The sequence below is a fragment of the Cheilinus undulatus genome, linkage group 12 (assembly GCF_018320785.1).
Source record: "Cheilinus undulatus linkage group 12, ASM1832078v1, whole genome shotgun sequence".
NCBI lineage: Eukaryota > Metazoa > Chordata > Actinopteri > Labriformes > Labridae > Cheilinus > Cheilinus undulatus.
In genome coordinates, this window is record NC_054876.1 from 37,196,450 (window position 1) to 37,223,912 (window position 27,463).

The 27,463-nt window shown below is 40.8% G+C and overlaps 1 protein-coding gene across 9 annotated transcripts in view; it reads left to right on the plus strand.

Moving 5' to 3' along the window:
* The first annotated feature begins 1,163 nt into the window (after window positions 1–1,163).
* phldb1a (pleckstrin homology-like domain, family B, member 1a) overlaps window positions 1,164–27,463 on the plus strand; it is a 56,137-nt gene continuing 29,837 nt past the window's right edge. For 7 of the 9 annotated variants that reach the window (XM_041800624.1, XM_041800628.1, XM_041800629.1 and 4 more), the window contains exons 1-6: window positions 8,244–8,385; window positions 13,126–13,224; window positions 13,693–13,816; window positions 15,975–16,145; window positions 18,411–18,536; window positions 20,831–21,864. In XM_041800624.1, the coding sequence (XP_041656558.1) occupies window positions 8,383–8,385; window positions 13,126–13,224; window positions 13,693–13,816; window positions 15,975–16,145; window positions 18,411–18,536; window positions 20,831–21,864 (1,557 nt within the window). In that variant the 5' untranslated portion in view covers window positions 8,244–8,382. Of the gene's footprint in view, window positions 1,300–8,243; window positions 8,386–13,125; window positions 13,225–13,692; window positions 13,817–15,974; window positions 16,146–18,410; window positions 18,537–20,830; window positions 21,865–27,463 lie in introns of those variants that run through there. The other 2 variants (XM_041800625.1, XM_041800630.1) reach the window with 2 other exon arrangements.

A 27,463-nucleotide genomic window follows, 5' to 3' on the forward strand; every position in this document is an offset into this window, starting at 1 on the left:
GTTTTTGGAGTGATAAGTACATTTTTAATGTTTTCTCTAGATCCATTTTCTCAGCACGTGATTGTATTTTAATACTCTGTTTTGTTGTGATCGTTTTCTTCTAGGATTTCTGATATACTGTGACGATTACAGAAGCTGACATTCATCTATAAATGTTAGTTTACTCAGTTTCTCTATGATATTGAGTTAGCTCTGCTTAGTTTCCCCAGATTGCAACTTATGTTGTTATCTCAAAATATTCTGGTTTCCCAGGGATGAAGAGTTAATTTCCCGTGATCTTGAGAATTTGGCTTTACTAAACGTTTTGTGATTAGGTTATGCAGGTCAGGCTTTTGACTTTTAACTTTTGGTAGCCTAATCCTTACCTTAACATCTTTCGTGTGGTCTAGAGGGGAGGCATCTGAGATCTGCTGTCTGCAGCCAGACCCCTCTCTCAGATTCTCCACCAGGCACCACGTCCAAGTCCACTTGAAATAGTGGTCTCAGACATGCTTGAGCATGGACTGTGGAAGATGTCAGAGAGACCATGCTCATGTAAGGGGTACTTGTGAGCAAGTAGAATTAAAATGCAACTCTAAACATCTCCTTTCTCTCTAAAAACCACAATATCCATGCAGCATGGGTCTTTTTATACTCTGGGCTGCACAATGGATGTGGAAGTAGGAGAAGGTTCATTGTCAGCATCTTAAAACATCCATAGTCACAGGTTAGACTCCACTGTCTCCAGTGGACATGAACTAATGTCACCCAATTGGTTGACATGGTGGCTTCTTCTTCTGTCTTGGTGGATTTGCAAACCAGTATGTGCATACTTCCACCCACGGTGTCACATACATGTGCTCAGGCATGGGACAATGTTACTGATGTAAAAACAGACTGCAGGGATCGGGGGCAATCATGCTTGGTTATGGAAACAACTGTGCTAAACACCATTTTAGGGCTTCTGTATGTAGATCAGTTCATCCATGAAAATTTTTAATTAAAGAGAACTATTCTGCCTCACAGTGCAGTGTAGGAATACAGAGTGGAAGCCAAATGAGCAAGGAAAAAAAAAAGATGATGAGTGGGGAGTTAAAAAACGGCCGGAAAGAGGGGTGGACCCGGTGGAAAGACACATGTGGATGCAGTGAATGTTTCACCCACAGTGGAGTGAGGGACTGACTGTGTATTTCCATGCTGGAGGAGAGAGAGAGCGAGCTGGGAGACTTTTCTTGGTGTTGTGAAGATGCCTCCAATCTGATGTTTTTATTCTTGGACTGAATCACTCAACAGGCATGGAGACTATTGGAGCCAGTTCTGGTAATAAGAAACAAAAATATTTGCTTCTCTGTGTGAGTGTGTGTTGGAAATTTACAATGGGAGAGTGTGTTATAGAAGCAGATAATGGGGCTATTGTTGCAGATTACACTCGTGCTTTCAGGCTAATATGACCCACTTATTTCTCAATCACCATGCACTGTGTGAGAGTACACACACATTTATCAGCATTTTAGCAACCATTCATAACAATTTGAGCATCTTTTTAAAAACGGTTTAAACAATAAAGAGCAATCACAGCAGGTGTAAATAATCTGAGCCCCATGTTTATGGGCACTTTGTGTATCAGGGTGAAATCAGCTTCCCTCTTTGCAGTCTAATTTTGTATTTGGCTTGAATTAAAGGCTGATGGGGCATTTTTAAGAGTGAAGCATGAGGTTCACATGTGCCCGAGTGATGCATTTAAACTTTAAAGAGTCAAAAACTATCACTGCAATGCATTTAAGGAGGGCATAAACAAGATAAACATAATGATTAAGAGTTGTTTATGTCTGCATGCCTCACTATTGTGGACTGAGACATAAGTTAACAGATGTTATGGAGAAAAAAAGCACATCTGTTCGGTGAAGACTTGATAATGAGGTGTTTAGGAAAAATTGCATCTATCATTTAAATATCTATTTATGGGGCGTGCCTTAAGCTAATCACAAGATGTGACTCTATACTTCCAGTGCATTGTGAAGACTTGTTTCATGGTGGATTGTGGGTGTTCAAAGCAAAACAATTCACATGGAAATTCAAATGGCCTTTATTTGTGCAATTTATTTCTTTATAGAAATATATTTAAATCTATGTGACATTGTTGCAAATTTAAAGACCAAATGATACAATAATGTCCTGCAGTTATGTTGATTTTTGATGGTGCAGAAATATGTTTGTCAGTCTTTCATTTGCAGAGGTGTGTCTGTCAGGCACGCATCTTATGTCTCATTTGAGCTCAGGTCGAGGTTAGGGCAGAAGTCATGTTTTGGTCTGTCAAACGTAACGGAAGAGAAAAGGAAGGATATGTGCACAGTCTGAGAGGAAGAGCTGACTAGTTCAGGTTCACAGCAAAGAAGTGATATTGGCCTCTTCCATCTGACTGCACATGTGCATTCCTCCACCTGTTAACAACAATGCCATGTCCAGACTTCCTGAATAGATCTGCAGACATCTTCTCAAAGAGCCCTTAGATACAGACCAAACTAGACACATGATTTAAGACCAGTATGGTCTGTTCTCAAACTGGAAACCCTTCTAGTGTGATGAACTCTGATCATCCTCCCACAGCGCTCGTAACCTGTTTGAATGTAGCGGCATCTGCATCAGGTTAGGCTTATATAAACCAAACTTCTAATGGGAAAATAAAGTCATAGTTGCTATTGACATCAGATGACAAAGAGTCATGGGTGTCGATCATAAATCCAGCTGGATCACTTTTGCAGGATTTATCTATCAGTAAAACAGTCCAGATCTGTGAACTCAGAGTTCAAGGCAACACATTCTTATCATTGCAGTGATTTTTAAATAATTTAAAGCTCCTGTGAGGAGTTTTTATGTGGTTATGAAACAGACTGAAATGAATACTGATGTCTTTCTATCAGCTATGAAAGCAAATGGACCATCAGTGATGGGCTTGATTATTTCTGTAATAAGTTTAAATGCTTGCAGCTACTGCAGTTGAGGTTTCAGATGAAATGAGTTAAAGCAGAGCTTGAGAAAGAGACTGTGGCTAATAATCTGAGAGAGAGCCAATTTGCAATAGACTGTAGCTCGTAGGATTTAAATATGGTACATTCCCTTTAGTTAATTACAACCCCAATTCCAAAAAAGTTGGGCTGCTGTGTAAAATGTAAATAAAAAACAGAATGTAATGGTTTGAAAATCTCAATAACCCATATTTTACTCACAACAGAAATTAAATGACACATTGATGTTGTAATCGAGGAAATTTTACTGTTTCGTTAAAAATATTAGATCAGTTTGAATTTGATGGCAGCAATTCATTCAAAAAAGTATGGACAAGGCAACAAAAGGCTGGAAAAGTAAGTGGTACAGTTGAAAAACAGCTGAGGAGTATTTTGAAACTAATTAGATTAACTGGCAACGGGTCAGCAACATGACTGGGTATAAAAGGAGCGTTTTAGAGAGGCAGACTCTCAGAAGTAAAGATGATAAGAAGCCAAAAACTTTGACTAAAATCGTGAAGCAATTTCAGATAAATGTTCCTCAGCATAAAATTGTTAAGACTTTGAATATCCCAACAGTACATGACACCATGAAAACGTTCAGAGAATCCAGAGAAACCACCGTGTGCAAGGGGCAAGGCCAAAGGTCAATATTGGATGTGATCTTCAGGCCCTTAGGCATTAAAGACAGGCATAATTCTGCACTGGAAACCACTGCATGCACCCAGGAACACTCCTAGAAATCATCATCTCATCATACAAAGAAGAAGCCATATGCAGACACGATCCAGAAATGCCACCATCTTCTCTCTGCATCTGAACACAGAAAACTGTTCTGTGGTCAGATGCATAAAAATTTTAAAATTCTTCTTTTGAAATCACAGATGCTGTGTCCTGCTGACTAGAGAAGGGGGACCATTCAGCTTGTTATCAGTGCATTGTTAGAAAGCCTGCATCTTTGATGGTATGGGGTTACATCAGTGCCTGTGGTGTGGGCAGTGTACACATCTAAAAAGACACTATTAATGCTGAAAAGTATGTAGCAGACTTAGAGCAACATATACTCCCATCTAGACATCTTTTTCAGGGAAGGCATTGCATATTTCAGCAAGACAATGCCAAACAACACACTGCATCCATCACAACAGCATAGCTTCACAGCGGAAGTGAGGCAAATATTATGCGTATCATAAAATGAAAAATCTGGCAAAGAAGACTCAGGACTGTTGAGCAGCTAGAATCCCACATCAGACAAGAATGGGACAGACACAGTGGTAAACATGGCCCTGTCCCTACTTTTTTTATGTGTGTTGCTGCCATCAAATTAAAATCGAACTAATATTTTTCATGAAATTGCAAAAGGTCTCAGTTTCAGCATCTGGGTTGGCCTTATATGGGCTTATGAGATCTGGAAATCATTTCATTCTGTGTTTATTTACATTTTACATGGTGTCCCAGCTTTTTAGGAATTGGGGTTGTACTTTAAATTGGGATTAAAGAATTAAGCATTGAAGACTTATATGATACAATCATGCTGCATTACTTCATAAAGTAAACATTAAATCAAACAAATATAACACCATGTCTCTTGAACATAGATCATTAGTTAATAGACAGTGTAGATAAATGCTTTTTAAATTGCATCTGTATGAGTGCATACATACCTCAGACCAGCCAGCATTAGTCAGTGTTGTAGCTGAGCCATTCAAAAACGCTGGCTGTGCTCACAGCGCCTTATTTCACATCACTATATTATTTATTGTGGCTAGACTGACTTATCTTTTCAGAACAGACCATTTAAAAGACATTCAGCCACTTTTCACCACAGACTCTAAAATCAGCTCTCCTCTGCAGTCTCTGCTTCCAGTCCATCTGGTAACTTAGCTGCCTCTGTTTGTTTGTTTTTATTTTCCTTGGTGACTCCTCTTCTCCTCCATTTCCTCCATCTTCTCTCTGGCCCACCGACCATGGGAAAAGCCCTGAGAGATCAATAGTGGAGTCTTTCTCCCACTCTCTTCCACTCTGCTTCTGTCTCTGGGCCAAATGGTTCCTGTGGGACGCCTGAGAAGATGGCTCACATGTGTTCACTCTCTTCCTGTGGAGCGTAGTAGCTCTCTATCCCATTTGATTTGATGCATCAGGCATAGTGGGTGCATTATAATCCATCATGCTTAGTCATATTTTCTTGAATTGTTGTGCAACTCTTTTTCTAAAGTGGAAATACCCGCTCTTTAGTTTGTTACATCAGTGGTAAAGAGCTCAGAGCAGGAAGTCAGAGGACACAGGGTCTTTTCTACCTCCTACTCCTATGTTTTCATTCCCTCTTTGGATCTGACTTTAAACACCTGCTTATCTAATGCACAATGTCACCACGGCCTCCTCTCAACATGTGCTGCAGCCCATGTGGTTCAATGAATGGAAATTCTGAAGGAGTAAAAACACCCCCGAGGAAGATCAGAACTTTGCCCTGTCCTAATAAAGATTGTTTAGAAGGACGTAAAAATGAAAAAGATATCCCAATAAGACTGTAGTAAGTGTTAAAAAATGAAAATATGCTTTGTTTTTGGGCGCCATCACCCTAAGTAGTTATGTCTAAACGCCCCTGCTGTCCACATGGCAGGCGGGCTGGGTTCAAATCCGGCCAGTGGACTCTTTCCTGCATGCCTTCCCCCACTCTCTCCCTGACCAAGACTGCACTACTTCAGCTGTTTTTTAAATTAAATCAATATTTTAAAAAAATGCAGTTCTCTGAGTGTCCACAGGAGGCTGGCAGCAAAAATTAAGGAATCCCCATTAACACCCATTTAAAATGCCAATTTTTAGTAATTGATTTGGGGCTTTTATGCCGTTGTCTACATATGGCAGTAGATAGAGTAGGAAATCAAGGAGACAAAGTAAGGAATGACATGAAGGAATGGAACCATGGTCAGAGTTGCACCCTGACTGCTCTGAGGACTGCAGCTTCTGTAGATGGGATTAGGGATAGATAAAACGATCTGCTGTGCCAACTGGCACATCAATATGCCCATTCTTACCTTTGGAATTTAGATCTATACTGCCTGCTTTCTTTATTTTTTCTTAATCCAGTCACGCTCACTTAACTTTACCTCTTTGCCTGTCACACATTTCTAACGTGGCAAGCACCATTGTTATGCTTCAAAATGCCTCTTCAGAAAATGATGGCTAAAGTCAGTGAGATCACGCCCATATTTTATACTATCTGTTATACATGTTAACTGAGTCATACAGTTCAGTGTTGGCTTATGTTTGAGTCATTTGCAGTATACAAGGAGCTGCATAAGCCATTATTCAATTAATTTTTTCTCTCTTTTTCCAATAGTATATTTTTGGTCTATTATGCCTTTACATGGATAGGACAGGGGACAAAGTTAGAAACTGGAGAGATAGTGGGGGATGACATGCAGGGGAAGAGCCACAGGTCAGACTTGACTACAGCCTCTCTACATGGAGTGTGACTTAACAGGCGTGAGCTGTCCCCTCTTTATACATCATACATACCAACATACATATATCAACTTATATAAAAATATTCTAACATAATTTTATATTTGATATATAATTTTATAAATGTAGGTCAAGAGCATGTATATATAATGGAGGATATAACATTTTTACTGTTTTGTGTCACATCATTGCTTTCAGTCATGTGACCTGCATGGTGCTCTGGAGGGCAGAAAGAGCTCAGGAAAGTGGCAGCTACTGTTGACCACTATGTGGAGCTACAGCACTTACTTTTTAATCTGTATCTCTTCAAATGAACAAATTAACATCACATGACTAAATGTGAAAAGTTTTACAGAATCTGGGACAGGATTTTAGGCACTATTTACATCACAAAAACATAAAAGTCTGTGCCAGAACTTCACTTTTTGATATTAGTATACTGGGTAGCTGTAGTAGGCTTGTGCGGCATCCTTTCTCTTAAATGTCTACCAAGATGAAAGCCTAAAAAGTGTGCAAGTCAAATGTGATTAGGTCAATAACGTTGCTATTTGGGAGATAAAAGGAATGACATTCTTCATTTTTAAAATATAGGTGACTGCTAATTAGCTAATTTAGCTAGTTAACATTATTCAAGGATGGTGTAACAGTTGCTTTCACTTTAAGTCAGTGCTCTTCAATATTAATTTCAGTCTAAAAGGCAGTCACATTTTGACCATGTTGATGACGTGATGTCAGGATAGGAATAGTCATTTAGCACTGCTGTCTGGTATCTTACAGCGGCACTCAGTCTGAGGTCCTGGGTGCTGCAGAACAGGTTTTCATTTAGGATATCTCTATTCAGCTTGTCCCTCAACCCTGACCAGTCTACTACTGAAAAACACCCCCCCAGTATGATGCTGCCACCAGCATGCTTCACAGTTGGGATGGTATTGGGCAGGTGAAGTGCCTGATTTCCTCCAGATGTAACATTTAGAATTGAGGCCAAACAGTTCAATCTTGGTTTCATTTGACCAGAGATCCTTGTTTCTAACAGTCTGAGAGTTCTTCAAGGTTTTTTTTTTTTGCAAACTCCAAGCAGATTTTCATGTGTTTTGCACAGAGAAGAGGCTTCCATCTAGCCACTCTGCTAGATGGTTGTCCTTGTCCCATCTCCACACAGGAGCTCTTGAGCTTAGTCAGAGTGACCATCAAGTTTTCTTTCAAAAAGGATTCTGTAGAAGTAAACCCAGGCTTGTCTCCTCATCAGTTAGTGGATTCAGTTCATAACAACTTACCTCAATATAGAATTTTAAAAAGCTGGTTAAAGCACAGAGGTGGCAACCAAGACGTCAACACTGGAAGTTGGGAGCTTCTCTTGTGTTGATGTTGTTTGAAAGCTATAATAAAACGTGCATGCTCATATGGAAAAGATATAGGAAACAAAGAATGACAGAGAGAGACAATGAATGCGTGAGAGGGCCAGAATGAATTATGGCTTGTACGGCCCCTTATAGAAGATATGACAAATAGTGTTTCCACGGAACCAAAAAGAGGCCTCACAATATCTTACAGATAAAATACACAGAGTATATGTATATACAGCCTGACATCTCTGATATCCATTTTGACAAAGAGAAGATGGACTCTGATCTGCAGTTCATTTTTCAGCCACAGCAGGAGCTCCTTCAGGAAACTATCTGAATGAGCTTGTCTTGGATGGCAAGTGCAGATGCCGGTTCCCCCTCTGCTGCCGCGTGTCTGGGATGTAACTTTGCACCGGGATGAGGGAGGAGATGGGGTTGGGAGGAGGGAAATAGCAGAGGAGCTCAGAGAGTGAATGAAAAAAGCTAAGAGCGAGACATAAACAACCATGGGGACTCTTCTTTTTGGATTTAGAAACTTTGGGAAAACTAATGGATAGCTGCTTTCTGGAGGAGTTTATAAGAGAAGAGAAATGGTAAGAGCTGCATGTTTACAAAGTCTTTGAAGGAGTTTGACAGCACTGCTTTATGATTTCTTCCTCTCTTTTTAATGTGACACTTTACTTAAGAGCCTTTTATATTGCTCTCCTCTGTTTATCAGTATTTTTTCTTTTATTTTCTAAGTGTTAACTCTCAGTAGAAGTCATTTCTCTCTGGAGCAGCAGTACAGACTGTGTGGCTGCTGGTGTCTATTTTCAGAAGCTCATGGCAGCTCTGAAGGGCATAACTGCCCCCGTAATGACAGGTTACAGTGCAAGGCCCTGCATTTTCAGGCTTTAAAACTATTCTCCGGATTGGGCGTGTACGTTAAATCACTAAGGCTTGTGGGAGCAGATCATATGTGTGCATGTGTGTGAGTCAGACAGCCAGAGACACATTTCCCTGCCCACTCTCCACTCCTGTGTCTCTCTGCGTGGCTCAAAGAGGGCCAGTGTTGACAGGCGGTGGGCTGACGGCAGAGGCGTGAGGGGTCCAGTGTCAGAGCTGAACAGAGGGGATGGTCTGTTCTCAGTGCCGCACACACACTGATGGGATTGTCAGATATGTGTGGTTCCAGCCGTCTCTGGTGACATCAGACGCAGAGAGAACGTCCCGTTGTCTCAGCCGGGGCTAAACTTGGAGCCCAGCAGCTGTGGAGGGTTTTTGACTTCGTTTTTTTGTGAGGAATTTGAAATGGTCGGTGATGTCAGCAGGAGCAACAAAGAGCTGAAGAGTTTAAAAGTCATGTGTTTTCATGTGTCAGGGCTGATGTGGTCATTTCCTGAAAAGTCAAAGCAGAACGGGTGAGAAATTCAGGTCAGGAGGTCTTTGTGAATGACCTCATGAATAAAAAAGTGACGTGAATCATTGGACCCATTTCATATCATGAAAAAAACTCCTGAAAATTTCCCCAAATTTAGGTGTGGGCTGCAAATGTGAAAAAAATATAGCCAAAATTTCCACCCATGCTTTAATGGGGCCTTCTCCTGCCAATTTCTGCAAGAAGTCTGGATGCATAAATGTCTAAACACAGCAGGTAGGCAAATATCCAGGAAGATTCACCACAAGTGAGTGGGAGTGGATGATGATCTTTAGATCCTGTGACCATGTGATGATGCCGCTTCATACTCTGTCCTGCTCTCCAGGAAGTTCTTTGCTACTTTTTCGTTGATACTGCAAACACATCCAATTACACAGCATCATCATAAAATCAAAAACTAGTTGACTCTGCTACTTCTTGCTGTTTAGGCTATGTTTGCAAACACCACACCTCTACACTGATCTTTTTAACATCATCACCTGCCTACTCAAGGTTCAAGGTATCTTTATTAGTACCTAAAAAGGTAAATTTTCTGCACTGACAGGAGCTTTGGCCCAAAGATAGAAAACCATAAATAACAGCAACAATAGTTCATAGATCAAGACACAATAAAACAAATCCAGTAAAACAGGTTTCTTCAAAGTAATGTAAGGCAAAAATAAAAGCATAAATATTCACCCCCTTTTCAAGTGACTGATCTAATTCAACAGATTTGTGCCAGTAGTCTCACAGTTAGTTAAACTGGGATCACCAGAGTGCAGCAAATGTGTCTGTAGTGATTATAGTATAGAGACACCTGTGTCTGGAAGGTCCAGTCACATCTGACAGAGCTTAAGCAGTTTTGTATAGAAGAATGGAATAAAATTGCATTTTCCAGATGTGCAAGCCTGACTGCAGAGTCCTAACAAATTCTTAGAGAAGTGGTCACACTAGTCACACTAGTTTGTATGGGGTTATTTTGGGCTTGTTTATTTTTACTAGACTGCATTTAGTCTGATTATTACTAAACAGTTTGGTAACTCATGTAATCCCTACATTAATTCTGATAAAGCATGTTTAACTGACTTGGTATGAAGAACTACCACTGCTGATTATGAGGCTTATGTTGGCCCAACCCTAAATGGGACAAATTAGGCTTGTTATTTGCTTAATATTTTCTTTACTTGTCACTTGATGATAGTATCTAGAGACTGTCAGATCCTTGAAATGAATAAATGAGCGGTAAAAACAACATTAAGTCATTTTATTTCCCTCCATGGTAGACAAAACAGTCACTAGAGAGAGAAAAAGTTTTGTCTATCTCATTTGTTCTCAGGAATGCTGAGCTGATACCCAATTGTTGACAGAACAGCATGTGTGTGAGAGTAATGAATGAGGGTACGAGCTTTTAGCAGAAAAATATGTTGAGTCATCTGGTGTGCGTATGTGTCTGTGTCTGAATGTTTTAGCTCTGTCTGGTCCTCGCCGCTTGTTCTTTCCCTCTCGTCTGATGAGCAGACAGCTGGATGTAATCTGCAGCATCTGTCTGCTTACATGGACTGTGTTTGTCTTTGTATGTTTGTGTGTGTTAGTGTGTGGAGGCTCTGTGTGAGTCACAGTGAGTCATCAGGGTCAGAGGAGGCAGTGATCCGACCCCTGATAGAAGACTAAAGGTGCATGAAGTACCTGAACGCAATGCTTGAGTAAAAAATGCAGGTATCATAGCAGAGGATGACCTTGGTTGAAATGAGTCGTATAACGCAGGTTAAGTTTGAGGATATCTGACAGTGCTTAAAATGACCCAAAGTATCAAATATGATAAAAGTTGTATTTCTCTATTGAAAATAAAACTGCAGTTAAATTTTGTAAAAAAAAAAAAAAAAAAAAAGATAAAAGAAAGAAAAAGAAAGACGAGCAATAAATGTTTGTCTTTGTGAAAGTGTTCAACTAGCCAATTTGTTTACCCCAGCTAAAAAAATTCTCAAAGTAAATGTTCATCCATTATCTTTGACATTTGTCCCGTTTGGAGTCATGGGACAGGAGCCGACTGCAGCTGTCACAGGGCAAGAGGCAGGGTTCATCCTGGGCCAGTAATCAGTCATTTATAGGGGTGACACCTGAAGACAAATAACCAGTCATGCTATTGCTAACATGCATACCTACGAGCAATTTAGAGCCACATTTAACCTAATGAGCATGTCTTTCATCCATGGGAAGAAGGAGAAAACTTGTGCATGTAAACTCTGCAAAGTCCTGTCTGATAGGAATTTGAAAACCAGGGACCCTTTTACTGTAAGACAGAACTAACCACTGCACCACTGTGACCTCAAAAACAAAGTACCTTAGGCTTTTAATCCACTATATTTGCGACATAGAATCCATTTTCGAAATCGTTTAGGGTTGCAAGGACCGGTAGCCTATCATAGCTGTCATTGAGCGAGAGGCGGGGGTATACCCTGGACTGGTCACCAGTCAATCAAAGGAGTAACATACAGAGACAAAGAACCACACTCACACTCACACCTACGGGCAATTTAGAGTCACCAATTAAACTAAAAAGATTCTTTGGGTAAAGGTCCTTCTATTTATATATACCACTTATCCTGTTGGGTGTGTGTAGATCCCAGCAGTCATTGGGTGAGAGGCAGGGTACACCCTGGACTGGTCTTCAAGAAAATATTACTTTTTCCTCCAATATTACGATAGCAATTTGATATGTGATCGCTTTTAAAAGTTCCTCACCTTGAGTATTGGGCTGCACGGTGGAGACTATTGCCTCACAGCAAGAAGGCCCCTGGTTAGCTTCCTGATCAGATCCCTCCTGTGCAGAGACTGCATGCTGTCCTCTTGTGTGTGGGGGTTCTCTCTGGGTACCCCTTCCTCCCACCACCAAAGACATGCTTGTTAGGCTAATTGATAACTCTAAATTGCCCGTAGATGTGAGTGTAAGCATGCCTGGTTGTCTGTCTGTTGTATGATGTGTAGAGCAAAATATCAATGCAGCAAGAAAATGCATTAAATTTTGACAAACATTCAATTGCCTGGCCTTAGTCACCAGTCAATCCCAGGGATTATACATAGCAGCAAACATCCACTCACGCTCATGCTCAAACCTATGGACATTTTAGAGACACTAATTAGCCTACCTGGAGAGAACCAACATGAATGCATGTAAACTCCACAAGATTGGCTCGGTCTATTCCATCCAGGAACCTTCTCTCTGTTAAGACATTGACTATCACTGTGCCACAGTGGAGACAAAAGCAAAGCTTCTTGGGCTCTTCCACTGCATAAAGTATGTAGAAAACTATTACTTCAAAACATTTACCCTCTGTAACAAATTCCGGGGGTAAATTTATCAAAAAAAATACATTTTTTCATTTTGGAAATAAAGTTTTTGATGAAAAAAAACCCCCAAAACCTAAATATACCATAAAAACTGAAAGCTAGCACACAGGCTTAGATAGAAGGAGAAAACAGTGCATAAAAACAGGAAAGAAATAGGATATACAGCAATAAACATAAGACACTGTATGTACATCAGGAGTAATGAAAGAGTTATGCTGGAAGGATCAGCACGATTTTTAGAACAAAAATCTTGTTACAGTGTAAAAGAGGAGACAGACCGCAGTGACAAGGATTACATGTCAGCAGGTTAGAAATATCACTCAGCCTAGATGTGTAAAAAGTCATTTCAATCTAAATTAAGACATAAATCAATGGCAGCTTTATGATGGATGTCTTTGTGCGCCTGTTTCTGTCGAGACAATTACCCACTATAATGGTTTGGTCACATGGTCTCAGAAGTGGGGCAGGCTGGTTTCTAAGGAAAGCTCTGTTCTCATTGTAGTATGACTGTAGTAGCAGTATTCCCAGCGCCCCCATTCATACCCTGCTCCTCTCTCTCTCTGTCTCTGTATGTGTGTATCTGCTGCAGGATCTACATGTGTCAGTTAACTCTGACAGTCCAGACAACATGGAGCGCACGAGCAGGACAAAAGTGGACCAGGGGAGACAGACGCACCAGGTCTTACAGGTGAGTCATGTCTGCTTTCAGGGACACTTAGAGCTAATAGACCTGGGGTTATGTGGAACAGATCATTTCTGCCATTTAGCCAAACTATGACTCAAATTAACAGACTTCTGTCAAAAATACTAAACTGTTTCAGAGTGTTAGTAATTCAGCTTTTTAACAGTGGAAAAGTCTAAATGTAATCATTCTTACAGTACAGCTTTATGAATATCGAAGGAAGTAGGCCTCTCTACAACAGTTCATTAAATTCTTGCATCATATGAATGAATTCTTCTCTCATTCTGCATTCATTACATCTGTACAAAAGGTGCTAGTGTCAGAATATTTAGCTACATAAATCTGTTGCTTTTGTTTGAATTGTGTATAACTAAAAAATGCCCACTCCATCGAATGTTTGTGTTTTCAGGTGAGTCACTTTGTCTGTCTGCAGCACGTAACTTTTTGTTTTTTCAACTGACTCTATCTTGACAGAGCACTCCTCTAGATCTGATTGAGACCGGCAAATCTCTTAAAGTCCAGGCAGAGCGCCCCCACCTAGTCAGTTTGGGAAGTGGACGCTTAAGCACAGCTATAACCCTACTACCACTTCAGGAAGGTAAAGACCTGAGACTAAGCATGACCGGTTTGTGGTGTATTTTTGTGAGATGGGTGGCTACTAAAAACTTCAGGTTATTAATGTTGACATATAAGGAAGCCCTAAGTCGATATGCATCTGCATATTACATTTAATAAGTAATTCCTGTTTGTCTTTATCCAGGTTTTAACTAAAGTGTCTCACATCTAGGTGTAGCAAAAGCACAAAAACAAATAAAGAAATAGGTTTAACTAAGCTCTTTAGTGCAGGCAATGGCAGGATGACAGTGTTTACATCTGATGTGCATGAACACCTAAGTCTGACTAAAACCCTGTAGAATTTGTTGCAGTCCGACAAAGGCTTGCTACACACTATGATTTTAGAATCTTCAACAACTTAGAACTGTGGGAGAACAAAGACATAAGGACAGTTTCAAATGATTTTTCACCTTTTAATATGCTGAGCACACCTACTAGACGACTTGGCAAGACTATTAGAACACATGCGTGCTGCTTGTAATATCAGTTTCACAGTCAGGATTCGACACACACACAAGATCTTGCAGAAACTTGCATGAGCAACATGACTTCAGCAGAAAAACAAACATGGAAGACAACTGAAATCCTTAGCTTGCTGTCATAGCATGCATTACAACTGCAGCAAAAACACATTTTTAAAAATGTGGAAAAAATAAGTGTGAAATCCTGTCGAAATTCAGGTATAGCTGTATGTATGTAAGGGAGTCATAATGGTATGCAATGTCTGACTAGTGACATTACCTATCTGCTCTCTCTCATTGGAATTTGTTTGTATTCTGTTGGAGGCTGCTTGACCTACAATTATACATAGATATCAAAATGTTTGATTTTTGTGATTTAAGATCATGGAGAGAGCAGTAAATACTAATTTTGACACTCCACACTTAGGGATTATTTGGACAAACAGTTGTTTGCGATAAGATTCAATTCGGGACATGTCCCTGATCATTCAGGGGGGCAAATCTGACCTTAAAACACTATTGAAATGTAGATAGAGGTCTTAGAGTAACATATCCTCTCATCCATAGAGCATCTCTTTTAGAGAAGGCCTTGCATATTTCAGAAAAACAATGCCAAATCACACATGCCATGGCTTCACAGTAGAGGAGTCCAATAGACATTTAGAACATCATAGAATAAGACATAGAATCCTACATCAGAAAAGAATGGGACAACACTCCTCTCCCAAAACTCAAGCAACTGGTCTCCTTATTTCTTGGCTGTTTACAGACTGTTGTTAAAACAAGAGGGGATGCTACACAATTGTAAACACATCCTTGTCCCAACTTTTTTGAGATGTGTTCCTACTACCAAATTCAAAGTGAGCTAACATTTTTCATGATAATGGTAAAATGTCCACATTTCCATATCTTTCTTATTAAGACATTGCACTAGTAGCTTGATAAACCCAGTCCTGCCTTACAATGCTGCCACAGTTCTGTTTTAAAGTGACTGTATCTTTGAGAGGGCCTAATTATACTGGGACACTCAGTGTTTATATATCTGCAGACAACAGGATCTATACTCTATGATATAGTTAGAGCATAAAGGCTCATTGTTCCAAATAACTAAGTTGTTCTTTAATCATTGACACACAGAACTACTCATTAGTGTTGAATTCACTAAAACTGATGACACTTGACTTTCCAACAATCATGTTGTTACTCAAACTGTACCACAGCGTCAGCTACACCCTCGTCTGCTCTGAGCCCAGACACCAGACAGGAAGAGAGGGTGTGACATTAGCACACCAGAGAAAAGCCTCCTGGGTATTATTCCATGCTATAGCTCCTCTCCTCTATCACAAAGGAATAAAACATGCATCTGTTCATCAGGTTAAACCTTTTGAACTCAGGCAGCTGTATTAATATACCTGATAATCAAATTACAACACATTAAATAGTGGTTATATTAATTCTCTCTGGCATGAATCCTCTCATCTGCCAGGCTAAACACATCTCTAACAGCTGTTGCCCAACTTTTACATGCTGACTGTGTTTGTGACTCTTCCCACATGGCCTTGACCTCGGAGACGACACCGTCACCTCTGGCTTCAAACAGCAACCTAAGAATACTTCACAGAGTATTCACATGGCTCTCCGGTAACTGACGCTGAGAAAATGTTTTTACTCTGGTTGCAGGGAGGACCACGCTGGGCAGCGAGGGGACAGATATCCCTCTGCAGGGCCCCGGCATCGTAGCTAAGCACTGCTACATAGAGAACCAAGGGGGAAACATCACCCTGTACCCATGTGGACACCAGTGCTCTGTGGACGGGATGCCCGTCACAAAACCATACCGCCTGACACAAGGTAGCCCTCAACATGATCTGTTAGAGGTCAAAGATGCTTTTTAAATTTGGACTTTTGATATCACTCAAGTTAGAATGATTACTACAGAATGAGAAGGATAGTAGTGCATAAAGCAGACAGCCATTAAAGATGAAGCCAGCATGGAAGTTTATCAAACTGCAGTTCTTCAAGTATCAACAATCCTCATCAGGGCTAGAATTACAATAATCATTTTGAAGAAGAAATATAATGTTGACAGCCTAGTACTAAGCATGGTTTGGTCTAAGAGCCTGGTACTTTCTTTATCAAACTAAAGGTATCAAATTACTGGGCAGTGAAAGTACAGTACTAGCTCAAGAAAAGGGCTGGGGGGGGGGGTCTGTGGTAGTATGATTTTATCAGCAAAAGCTGACAATGAGGCCCATTAACCTTGACCTTTGACCTCAAAATCTAATCAATTCCTCCTTGAGTTATAGTAGTCCTTTGTGCAAAGTTTGAGTAAGATCCCTCAAAGCATTCTTGAGATATCATGCTCACAATCAAGGGATGATCATGAGACCCGTGCTTCCCAAAGTGTGGGCCGTGACCCACTGATGGGTCCCAGAGATACTGTAGGTGGGTCAGGAGAGATCGTTTACAAGACCTAAAAATGATAGAAATAAAAAAGAATTAAATTAAATCACTTTGTTGTAATCATTAATGGTTGATAACATGTTATTATTTGAAGACTAAGAGTTAACTAAGCAGAGCCAGAAGTTTGAACTCATGCCACCATGATATCACTGATATCACTGGTGTCATGGTTTAACTGGTGTTGGATTGACTGGTGACGCTCTGTTAAACATTCTGCTACACCACTTGCTTCCCAGTGGCATATCCCAACATTTACAGTTCTGATGCTAACATTTAACTAAATGCCTACAAATATGTCACGGTTACTTTGCATTTCGCTCCTGTAAGCAGAATTTAGCATGCTAACCTAGGACGATGATATTAACTATTGGCTGTACGTGTGAATATACAGTACTCTCCTTGAGTTTTAGGCATGTAGGGGGCAGAGTCAGGCTTGACACATGTCAACACATGAGTGTGTCACATGGCAGCCAAGGTCAAGCTTGATGGCATCTCATTTGTCTGGGACTTTTTACATTTGGGAACTTGTTGGGACATCCACAACATAACAAGGGGCTTGTAGTAACTCTACTACCCTCCTGGACGGTACCCTAGGCCATGCTTACTCGTCACATCCACCCTTTCTCTGCCCTACAAGTATGAACTTTTTTTTTTTTTTTAAGCTTATTTTCCTATGTCCCTGGTAATAAGTAAGGACATCCAGAGCACTACCGGGGTTGTGACAATCCTCCCTCATACCTGATGGTGCCCTCAGGCAGCTTACCCGCCACATTCGAGCCTTACTTCAGCCTCAATTTTTGGTCTAAACATGCCTAACATTTCTGCACAGTACTGTATATATAAAGGGCCCTCCTCTTTTTGCACATAAGTGAAGTCAAAATAACTGCTGCTATGGAGCCTGACATAATGAGCTGGTGACCTCATTTTCAGTCAGAGTTGACAACAATACAGTCCCATGTCCTTCCAGTAACACACTAACATACTATAAAAAAGTACAACAGTCCCACCCCCATCAGTCCCCTCTCTATGGGACCAGAGCCAGCAGCTACAGCAGTGTCATTTGAAGCTGACGGCTGGTGTGTGGAGGCAGCAGCTGCTCAACAAGAATACTTCAGGCTTTGGCTTATTCAAAGACAGTGATGAAATACTGAATTAAACATCTCTGAATGAAGGAGACTACTTCATCCACATCATAAGGAACTTTTTTTGCAGTCATTTGGACCGTTGACTTCACTTTGAAGGATGAAATGAAAACTGAGCTATCTGTGGACTGTCAACAAGTGTGCTTCTTGGAAATATTTTGATCATTCTTGTATGGCAACAGAAATAAAGGAAAGAAGCTGACTAGAGCCACTGACTGGCGTACTGCACATGTGAGTAAACATAACTGGTTATCCATGGAAGTTCAGTTTACCAATGCAAATAACCAAATACGAAGACATTTCTAACACTGTATTGGACCATGCTTTTTGATCATCTCGTCCCACTAAAGGTTCCTCATCCTTCTCGTACTAGACAATCATTTGCTGAGTCTTTCATCTCTTTTTTATCCTATTTGTCAAGTGGATGTCTGGTTTAAATTTAAGAAATCTTAAAATAAACCTAACATAAAAGGTCGTTCACTCACTGACTGCTGGTCTCCTCTCTTTGCAGGGTGCATGCTGTGTTTTGGCCAGTCTGCTTTTTTCCGCTTCAACCATCCAGAGGAGGCCCTGCGGATGAAGAGCATGCTGCCTGGAGGGAACCAAGGACCGAGCAGCACAAAAACTCCTTCTAATGGTAAAAAACAGTGCTTAGATAATTAGGTAGCATTGTACTTCAGACTTATTTATTTGCAGGAACACACATTAAACTTTAGTAGAGATGCACTGATTGTGAAGATTAATGCTGATACTGATGTCAATTTTGATGTTTTTTCACAACTTTTTTTGGTGTAAAACTCCAACTACTGTTGGTATGAGTTTGGAATAGTTATGGTTAGTTGTATTGCAACTAAGTAGCCACGAATGCTGCCGGTAAAACTCTTAGCTGTGATGTAGCATTAGCTTTTATCGGATCTGGACAGTGTTTTTTTAATGAAAGAAGAGCAAAGAACCAGACTGAAAGCCTTTCTTTGAGGAGATGTTTTAGCACATATCCCGGCCCACCTCAGCGTGAGTTTTATCCGTTCAAAAACTACAACAGCGCCTGCCTGCTGACCTCATGTTACTTCCCAGAGCTGCACATATCTACTTCCTCATGTTATCTCATCTCTCTGATTGGTCCGCAATGAATGTGAAAAGGAGTGTGTTCCTCCTAACCTTGCAAAGCAGATGGATACGCCCATTTCTGTGTTTCTCACTGGCAAAGCCATCCTGCAAAGCTCCCGTCTGAACTGTTTGGGCCCGGTTAGAAAGTGACAGGACCAATCAGTGTCGAGGGTCTGCACTTTCTGGCGCGGCGAAGTTGTGACGTAAGCAAGCAGCAACAAGAGGCCGGTGCAATTATGGGGGACGGCATTAGCGTGGATGCTGCCAAAGCGCCAGTTTTATCAGAACTTGACCACATTTCTTCATTAAAAGAAGAACAAAGGGGAGCAGGTGGCCTAGTGGTTAAAGGCACTCCCAATGTACGTGGTCGGCCCAGGTTCGAATCCGGCCTGAGGCCCCTTACCGCACGTCTCTCCCCCACTCTCAACCCTGTTTCTGACTCTATCCACTGTCCTCCTCTATCCAATAAAGGCACAGAAATGCCCAAAAATAAATCTTATAAAAAAAAAAAGAACAGCACTGAGTTTTTTCCTTTCAAAAATGACAAAAGTCATGTACTGACATGTCTACAGTCGCCATTGGTTCACGTTATGCAGTTCTCTATGGAGTTTACTCCTTGGTAGGGGCGCACTTCGATAGTGGCTACGTCCCGTGTTTTGTTGCTCTGATTGGCCCATAAAGATGTGACAGACAGAACGTTCATCCAATCACCCTCTGAGTTTTTTTTCCAAAGACTCTGCCCTTTCCCAAAGGCCGTCTATGAGTGGTTTACCAGGTGGATGTGTGAATCAAATCCATCCGACGTGTCAGGCTATGTTCCTCCAGTCACCATAAAATTTTTTGAAAGTCCTGCCCTTCCCAAACGCTTTGTCTGGGACGATTCCCAGATGAATGTGAAATATATCCATGCAATGGATATGTGAAATAGTCTATCTGGAGTGTAAGGTTAACGACATGCAGTAAATATGACAAAAGATAACTAAAAGCAGCCATACACTTTTTAATGTGAAACCTCAGAATGAACAATTTTTGACTTGAAATAAAGAGACTAAGTTTTATTTCTCTCACCCAGATTTGACACCAAGTTTACCCGGTCTTGACTGTCATTTACTACGTTTGGAAGCGTGACTGAAATATTGGTCATCACCCTTGCCAGGATGTAAAAATAACTTGTTCAGAGCTAATTATCTTTGGCCTACATTGTGATCTAGTTCATCAAATCAGTGTTTCTCACTCAAGGTAGGGCCCTGTTTTGACACACGATTGTTGTAATCTTTCCTGGCATTCAGATGATGTTATATAACCTTACTGTTGATATTTAGAACCCATTCTCCACTGACCTTATGAGTTGGCCCGTACAGTAAGAGCCACCACACCCTGCCTGGTGTGCATACTACCCACTCTTTCCTGACCAGACCTTGATTTCATCAGCTCTGAATGAGCTACACGGCTGTAGCTTTTATATTTAGTAGCTCCAGATCCCTGCAGGATTATGACACAACTGAGGAGCACCAACATCTCCTCTGTGGGCTCTGGGCCACACATATGGGCTATGGGACATTTACCGCTATTTAAAGTGGGCCACTGAGACGTTGTGTGTTAATATGTGCAACAACATGTCCAGGCTTGGGTGTTTTTCCTTATACAGGCATCCTGCTGCGTGCTGTGGTCCTGACCTGAGGTGAGGTGGATGTCACTGGGACAAAGATGACTGAGGACACACAGATCCCTCCCACAGTGTTTGTTTATGTGTGTTTTTGCAACTGTCCTCTCAAGCGTCCTCTTCAATTATCCTCACGCACAAGTGTTTCTGTCTCCTTTCAGACTCCCACAGCATCCTGAATGGGAATCATCAGTCTCCTGCAACCAATGGTGACTCTAAGACCAACAGCTTAGCAAAGAATCTGCAGGACTCTCTGGTACTGAAAGCCTCCTCATCATCAGGATCCAAACTGCCGATTCGCCAGAACTCTCCTTCAAACATGATCAATGGGAGAAACGGCTCCACAACAGAGGACTCCAGCAGCTTTCGTGGTCAAAACCTTGGCAACAAAACCCCTCCAGTACCGTCCAGGTCCCCTCATAATAGCCACGCTCCTGTCCCCCATCCAAGGAGCTCGCTCTCTGTGGCCCCAAGCACTAGTAGTGGTTTAAGGGCCCAAGAGAGCCCAAAGCTTCTGAGGAATGCAAGAGCAGAGGCAACATCAAGCCCCACACCAAGCAGGGGGTCAGGGCACAGCACAGAGAACTCTAAAATACCTTCCCCCGTCAAATTCTCCCCAGCAGCTCCATCCAGCCCTCGAGTAAGAGGTTCCTCCCTGCAGAAGAGATCCCCCAGTCCAATGAGAGATCTGCACCACGCTCATGTGGACGCACCTCAAAGGGTCAGGACTCCAGAGCCAGCTGGATCCTCAAGCCTGAGAAATCTTCCTCCTCACAGTCCTTACACATCCCGCAGAGGGACTCCGGGATTGCAGGGCTCGGCTTCTGTCCCTGAGAGCCCACAGGGACACCGCAAAGTGACTGCTTCAAAAGCAGAAGCCATGAGGGCCATGTACGCCCAGAGTCCATCGACTCTCTCTGGGCTGGAGATGGAGCCTGCAGGGAAACAGCTAAGACCTGGGGGCGTCATGTCAGGCCTGGGTTCTCTGTCTGCTTCATCTCCTTTTTCCAGTCCTGGAAGCCAAAGGAAACCCTGTATGACAGGATTCTCCAGCAAGGACCAGAGTTTTACAAAACCACATACCAGGGAACGCAAAAACAGCATCTCTGAGATTAGTGACAATGAGGACGAGCTGCTGGAGTACCATCGCTGGCAGAGAGAGGAGAGGCTGAGGGAGCAGGAGATGGAGAAACTGGTGAGTGATGCACATGTTTCATTACTTATAGTAGAGGGTGAGCATGAATCTGGATGTTCAAGTGAACTTCCAGAATGAGGTCTGCTCTGGTTTGTTCTCTATAGCCCTTTTGCACACAAGAATCCCTGAAAATGCACAGACAATTCCAGGACTGTCAGCCCCTTAAGCTTGCCTTTGTTGTTTATTCAGACATGTCCTCAACAGCAAGAGATTTCTCAGAATGTAAAAAGAACATCCCCAGAAATCACAGTGTAATGTTATCAACTTATCAAACGCTATGACAGCAGTGTTTGCCTTTTTTTCAATACCTTATATTATTGGACATGTTAGTTGCAGTATCAGGGAGAGAGTGGGAAAGAATATATTGGTAGACAGAAAATTTATAGTGACGCTTTATCACACACACAAAGATCTGACTGGTTTTGTCACTGATAGTGTGATATATTGTTATGCCCCTACCCTCTTATTTGCCAAGATTTTTCCTTTATCTTTTCTGCTGTGTTCACACATCAACTCTCCCCGACCTCTTGTGGGAATTTACAACAGGCTGGCAGGAAAAATCAGTGATAAAAGGTTGATGTTCACACATGCATCACAACCCCCCCCCCCCAAAAAAAAAAAAAATAAAAAGGGGCTCCAGAATGTGCTTTCTATATGAAGTTTTGTAGAGGAATAAAATATGTTTAATCTACAGAATTAATTGGATAATTTGGAGGGGTAAAACAGCAACAACAAAAAAAGCTGTAGTAAACAGGCCAAAGCTGTATCTGCTACAAACTGTTAGCATCTTTTTAAAAATGAGTTTCTATTAAACTTCCAGTAGCAACAAACAACATTAGCCCTTGTCACTGTTTGATAAAGTTGTAGTTTTCATAACAGAAGTTGTGGGAAGACTTCATAATTTTATTTTATTATTTTTTCATTATTTATATTTCCTAGAAAAAAAAAACACAAAATAGTGGGAAACAAGTTTTGTCACAGATAAGTTGAGGTCTTGAGAAAACATCGAAAATTTAATTATTGTTTAAAAATTGAATAAAATTGAATATATGGTAAGGGTCTCCTGATTATCAGCTAGGCCAGTTATTGAAGCCCATATTGTGCATGTGGCCGTTTATCGCTATTGGCATTTATTTTACCAAAAATGATAAAATGAGTTAATCAAAAAATGCACCTTGGCTTCATTGCAAGGTGTGTATTCCACTCTGGTTTAATTTTCCCTTAAAGAGTCTCACCAAATGTCCTGCATATGATACAATCTGATTGGCTAATTGTCATATGAGTACTAGCAAGTCAACGCTTAATCCTGGATACCACTGACACAGTGATTGATTGTTTTCTTGCTGTTACTGTGTTACATGGTGTAGTTTCTCATGCTGATAGAGCTAAAGCAAAATTGTTTATTTTCCTTCATTTTTTTGATCATGCAATTTCACTTTTGCCACATTAAGTGCATTTCTAAATATCATGATAAATAAACATCAGTTCCAAATATTAGTCATCAGTCTTATGAACTTTAATAATCCGTATTGGCCCTGAAAAACCAGTAATTATCAACCCCAAATACACGTATAAATGTCTGTTTATGGCATCTGTACATCATAGATTTTTTGCCATAGTTTTTTCCAGGCACACATTCACAACCCACTAAAACAATCCCACTGCTAACCACTGGTTTGGACATTATCTTTTCCGATTCAGTGTGCTAAATGTTAATCTTGAAAGTTGCAGGTTGGCAGGTTTTTATTAGCTTTGGAAATTAGCAGGCTGAGTCCTCCCTGCTTTGCAGTAAGCTAAGCTAACCTGCTATTAGATTTAGCTTCACATTGAAAAGACAGGTGCCAAAGTATATTCAATGATTATGAATTAAAGTTATGTGGTTAGCTTGAGGGCTAGCTGGGTAACTTTTTGGTCCAGTGTGCAAAAGCTTCTTTGTTTTTCACTCATATCACAGCAAAAACAAAGGGGAAAAAGAAGGGTTAACAACCTTCATGATTTGAAGGACATGAAATCAGCGAGGTGTAGAGGGCGATGAGACTTCTGGTACTGCAGACATTGAGTCTGCATTCAGATATCTTGTCTAAATCTCCTGGCGTGCTGCCACCAGCTCATCTCTCCAGAGCATTACTGGCATCGCCGGCCCATGTGGCCCTGAGTAACGCGAGGGGAACATTCCTCCACATGTCTTAAGGTCCAGAGCGGAGGGTGCGGCTGATCGTTGCTCAACACTATATTTACCAAAAAGATGAGGGGAATTTTCTCTCTAAACTGGCTGTGCTTGACCAAGGGCTCTTTCTTATTCATACCCACACAAGATCATAGACTGCATACTTGTTATCCATCCTCAGTCCACACCCACCAGCCGTCACGACTCCATGCTTCTGCCCCCGCCGCGGCCTGCCTCTGACAGCTGAGGGGACCACAGGGGGAGGGAGGGAAGAGGAGGGGTAATTCCTGGCCCTCCATGTCCACAGACTATTTCAGGAACCAAAAGGTTTCTTGTAACAAATAAGAGCGTTACCGACAGCATGCATCTGAACTGGACTGATGGGACTCCTGTGGATACAGTTTGTGTTGAGTCATCCAGTACACGCAGCCTGTATGAGCAATTACATAAACCAATAAAGAACAGGGACTCATGCTCTGTAACTTTCATGTGTTATTAGTTTTTTTTTCTGAAAAGTTAAACTTTTAGCATTTTTTTCCCACACCCGTCCATGTCATTTAAATTGTTGTTTTCTATTCAGAGCAGCGGCTGCAGTTTCCTTCTGCTCTCTCTCCCCCACACTGATATTTTACTTTAAACACTGTGCTTTGTTCATGTAATATGTGGATGTCAACCATGAAACAGCATGGATAAAGCCAAAATTTGTACTCACAGCCATAAAGAAAGACTGAAATGAAAAGTTGTGCTCTATCCCCACAACTTGGCGAAGTGCAGTCAGGCACAAGCTTGTGCATATAACTTCGATATATAAATACCTCTGTCAGGAGCCAGTGTATTTTTTTCTTTTTCAAGGAGTCAAGCACCACAAAATCTTCAACTGCTTTTTGTTTGTGGTACGTGACCATTTTTCCTTGTAAAACAAATTTTTGTAAGTATCCCACAAGTTAGGTCTCTATATTATTGTCATATTGATGCTTTGTTTCAACCCAATCTGTAATATCCTCTATTCGCTAAAGTTTGAAAGCAACCAGCATCACATGCAAATGTTTTCATCAAATATTCACCATATTAACCAAGAAATACCAAAGCCTGCAGTCATATAAACACAAACATAAAATCATCAAGCTACAGCCAGAAATTTTGAGATCTACTGCAGTTTAACAAGAAAGCAAGTTTTCTTCTTTTTTTCCAAAGAGTAATTCAGTTTTCTTTCATTAAGATTATTCTTAAAGTTTCATGGCATCTGCAAGCTTTCTGTTATTCCTGTGGTAGATTAATAGAAAATTCCTCCACAAAACACACTCAAGGACCAACCATCTGGGTTGATGTGAACCTCCGCTTGTACATCACCCTCAAAAGAAGCACTTTAAAAGGCTAAACTGTGCACCTATAGATGAGACACAAAGGGAGGATTTCCTCTCTGAACTGAATACCCTACATTTGGCACACTGCTCTCTTGGCACACTTGGCAGAGCTTTGTTTGTGCTTTTTAATCTCATTTTATTGAAACAAAGATATACTCAGGCATAACGGTGAACTTTAAACTTCTGTTGCCCTTTACATCTCAGTGAAAGTAAAGGGCAGAGCTACTGCAGGGAGGAAGAGATAAAATAAAGAAGTCAATTTAAGCCCCGGTTCCCCTAGAAAGAAGCCAAACTGCTGAATAACAACACAGCAGAAATATTTATATTTTGATGGAGTTGTGGTTAATTAGGAAAGATTCTGTGGGGAATTGTCAAGCCAGATATTATTTAAACAAATCACTAAAGCAAATAAAGCAAACAAAATGAAATATAGTGTTATTAATAAAATGTAAGAGTTTACTTGCTGCATTGTTATACAATCTATATCTTCTTTAAAGCCTCGATTTCAAGTTAAAGTAAGATTAAGTCTTAGGGGAACCTTGTTTCTCCTTCCTTTCAATGCATGTGTCATTAACAATAAAATTTCTAGGATAAAAACACAATACAGAATGATTTTCTATAACCTTAAGAACTTCTGGAAAGTAGCTTTTGCCTAATTATGGAATCAAAGTAAGTTTTTCTCTCTCAGGTTTTTGTGCAAAACTAAATTTAACTGACAGGTGTAAATTGTATCTATGTTTAATAAACAACTGACAAAAGAGCAAATTCTCAAAATGATGAGCTTCTTCTGTTGAAATATAATAAGTGAAAGTCACAGACTGTATGAAAAAAGACATAGTCTCAGTGATGTCAATCTTTTGTTTCTTAAGTAGAGTTTTGAAGCCCAAAGAGGTTAGCCAAGTTGGAAATATTAACTTAAACTTTTGGCCAGTTCTGTGACAAAGAGACAGAGCTGGGATTGGCCTTCAGCCTCAACAGTTACAATGTACCTACCAATGATTCAGATCAGCCCAGCTCATTATTTTGTAAATACATTTTGTAATCCCTTATCCTTAATATAATCAAAAAGGCTGACTAATTCAAAAATCCATTTCCTGTACAGTGTGTACCAGAAAGAAATGGGTACTTGAAACTTCAGTTGTCATTTGTATCAGGCTGTAAATGTGTGAGTGCTGCTTGGTTGAAATTTATTTTGTTAATTATTATTGATCATATTTGCATAAATGATTCAACCATAGTTTGCTTTTTATTTCAAGACAGTCTGGCTGCAGACTAACCTTTGTTTCACACATCCATCTGGAAAACCATTAATAGACAGTGTTTGGGAAAGGGCAGAGGCTTTGAAAAAAAACTTGGAGGGTGATTGGATGAACGTTCTGTCTGGCACATCTTTACGGGCCAATCAGAACAACAAAATGCGTGACTTGGCCGCTACTTAGGCTCGCCACTACAGAGGAGTGAAGAGCTGCATAACGCGATTGTAGACATGTCAGTTCACCACTTTTGTCATTTTTGAAAAGAAAACTTAATGCTGTTCTATGTTTGTCTTTTAACAAAGAAATGTTGTCAAGTTCTGATAAAACTTACGCTTTAGCAGCATCCGCGCTAATGCCTTCCACCCTAATTCAAACTGGTCTCTTGCTGCTGCTTGCTTACTCCGTCGCGCCCGAAAGCACTGCCCCTCGACGCTGATTGGTCTTGCCACTTTCTAACTGGGCCCAAATGGTTCAGATGGGAACTTTGCGAGATGGATTTGCCAGTAAGAAACACGGAAATGGGCGAATCCATCTGCTTTGCAAGGTTAGCTGCAGACCATAGATCTCAGATGCCACTTTTTGCAAACTGTTACCATGTCTGTCAAAACGGCAGTGCCATAGTTTCCTGTTCCAGTATTTCTAGTTTAAGATTCTTTTTTATTCAACTTTAATCAAACACAAAGTCTAGCAGTTACCTTCATGAAATGACTACATTGCAAACATTACAGACTAAACAACAGTTAATAAATAAACAGGTTAAAAGATCAGAGGGCTAACCCAGGGGTAAGTTATGTTTAGAGCCATTTTAGGTA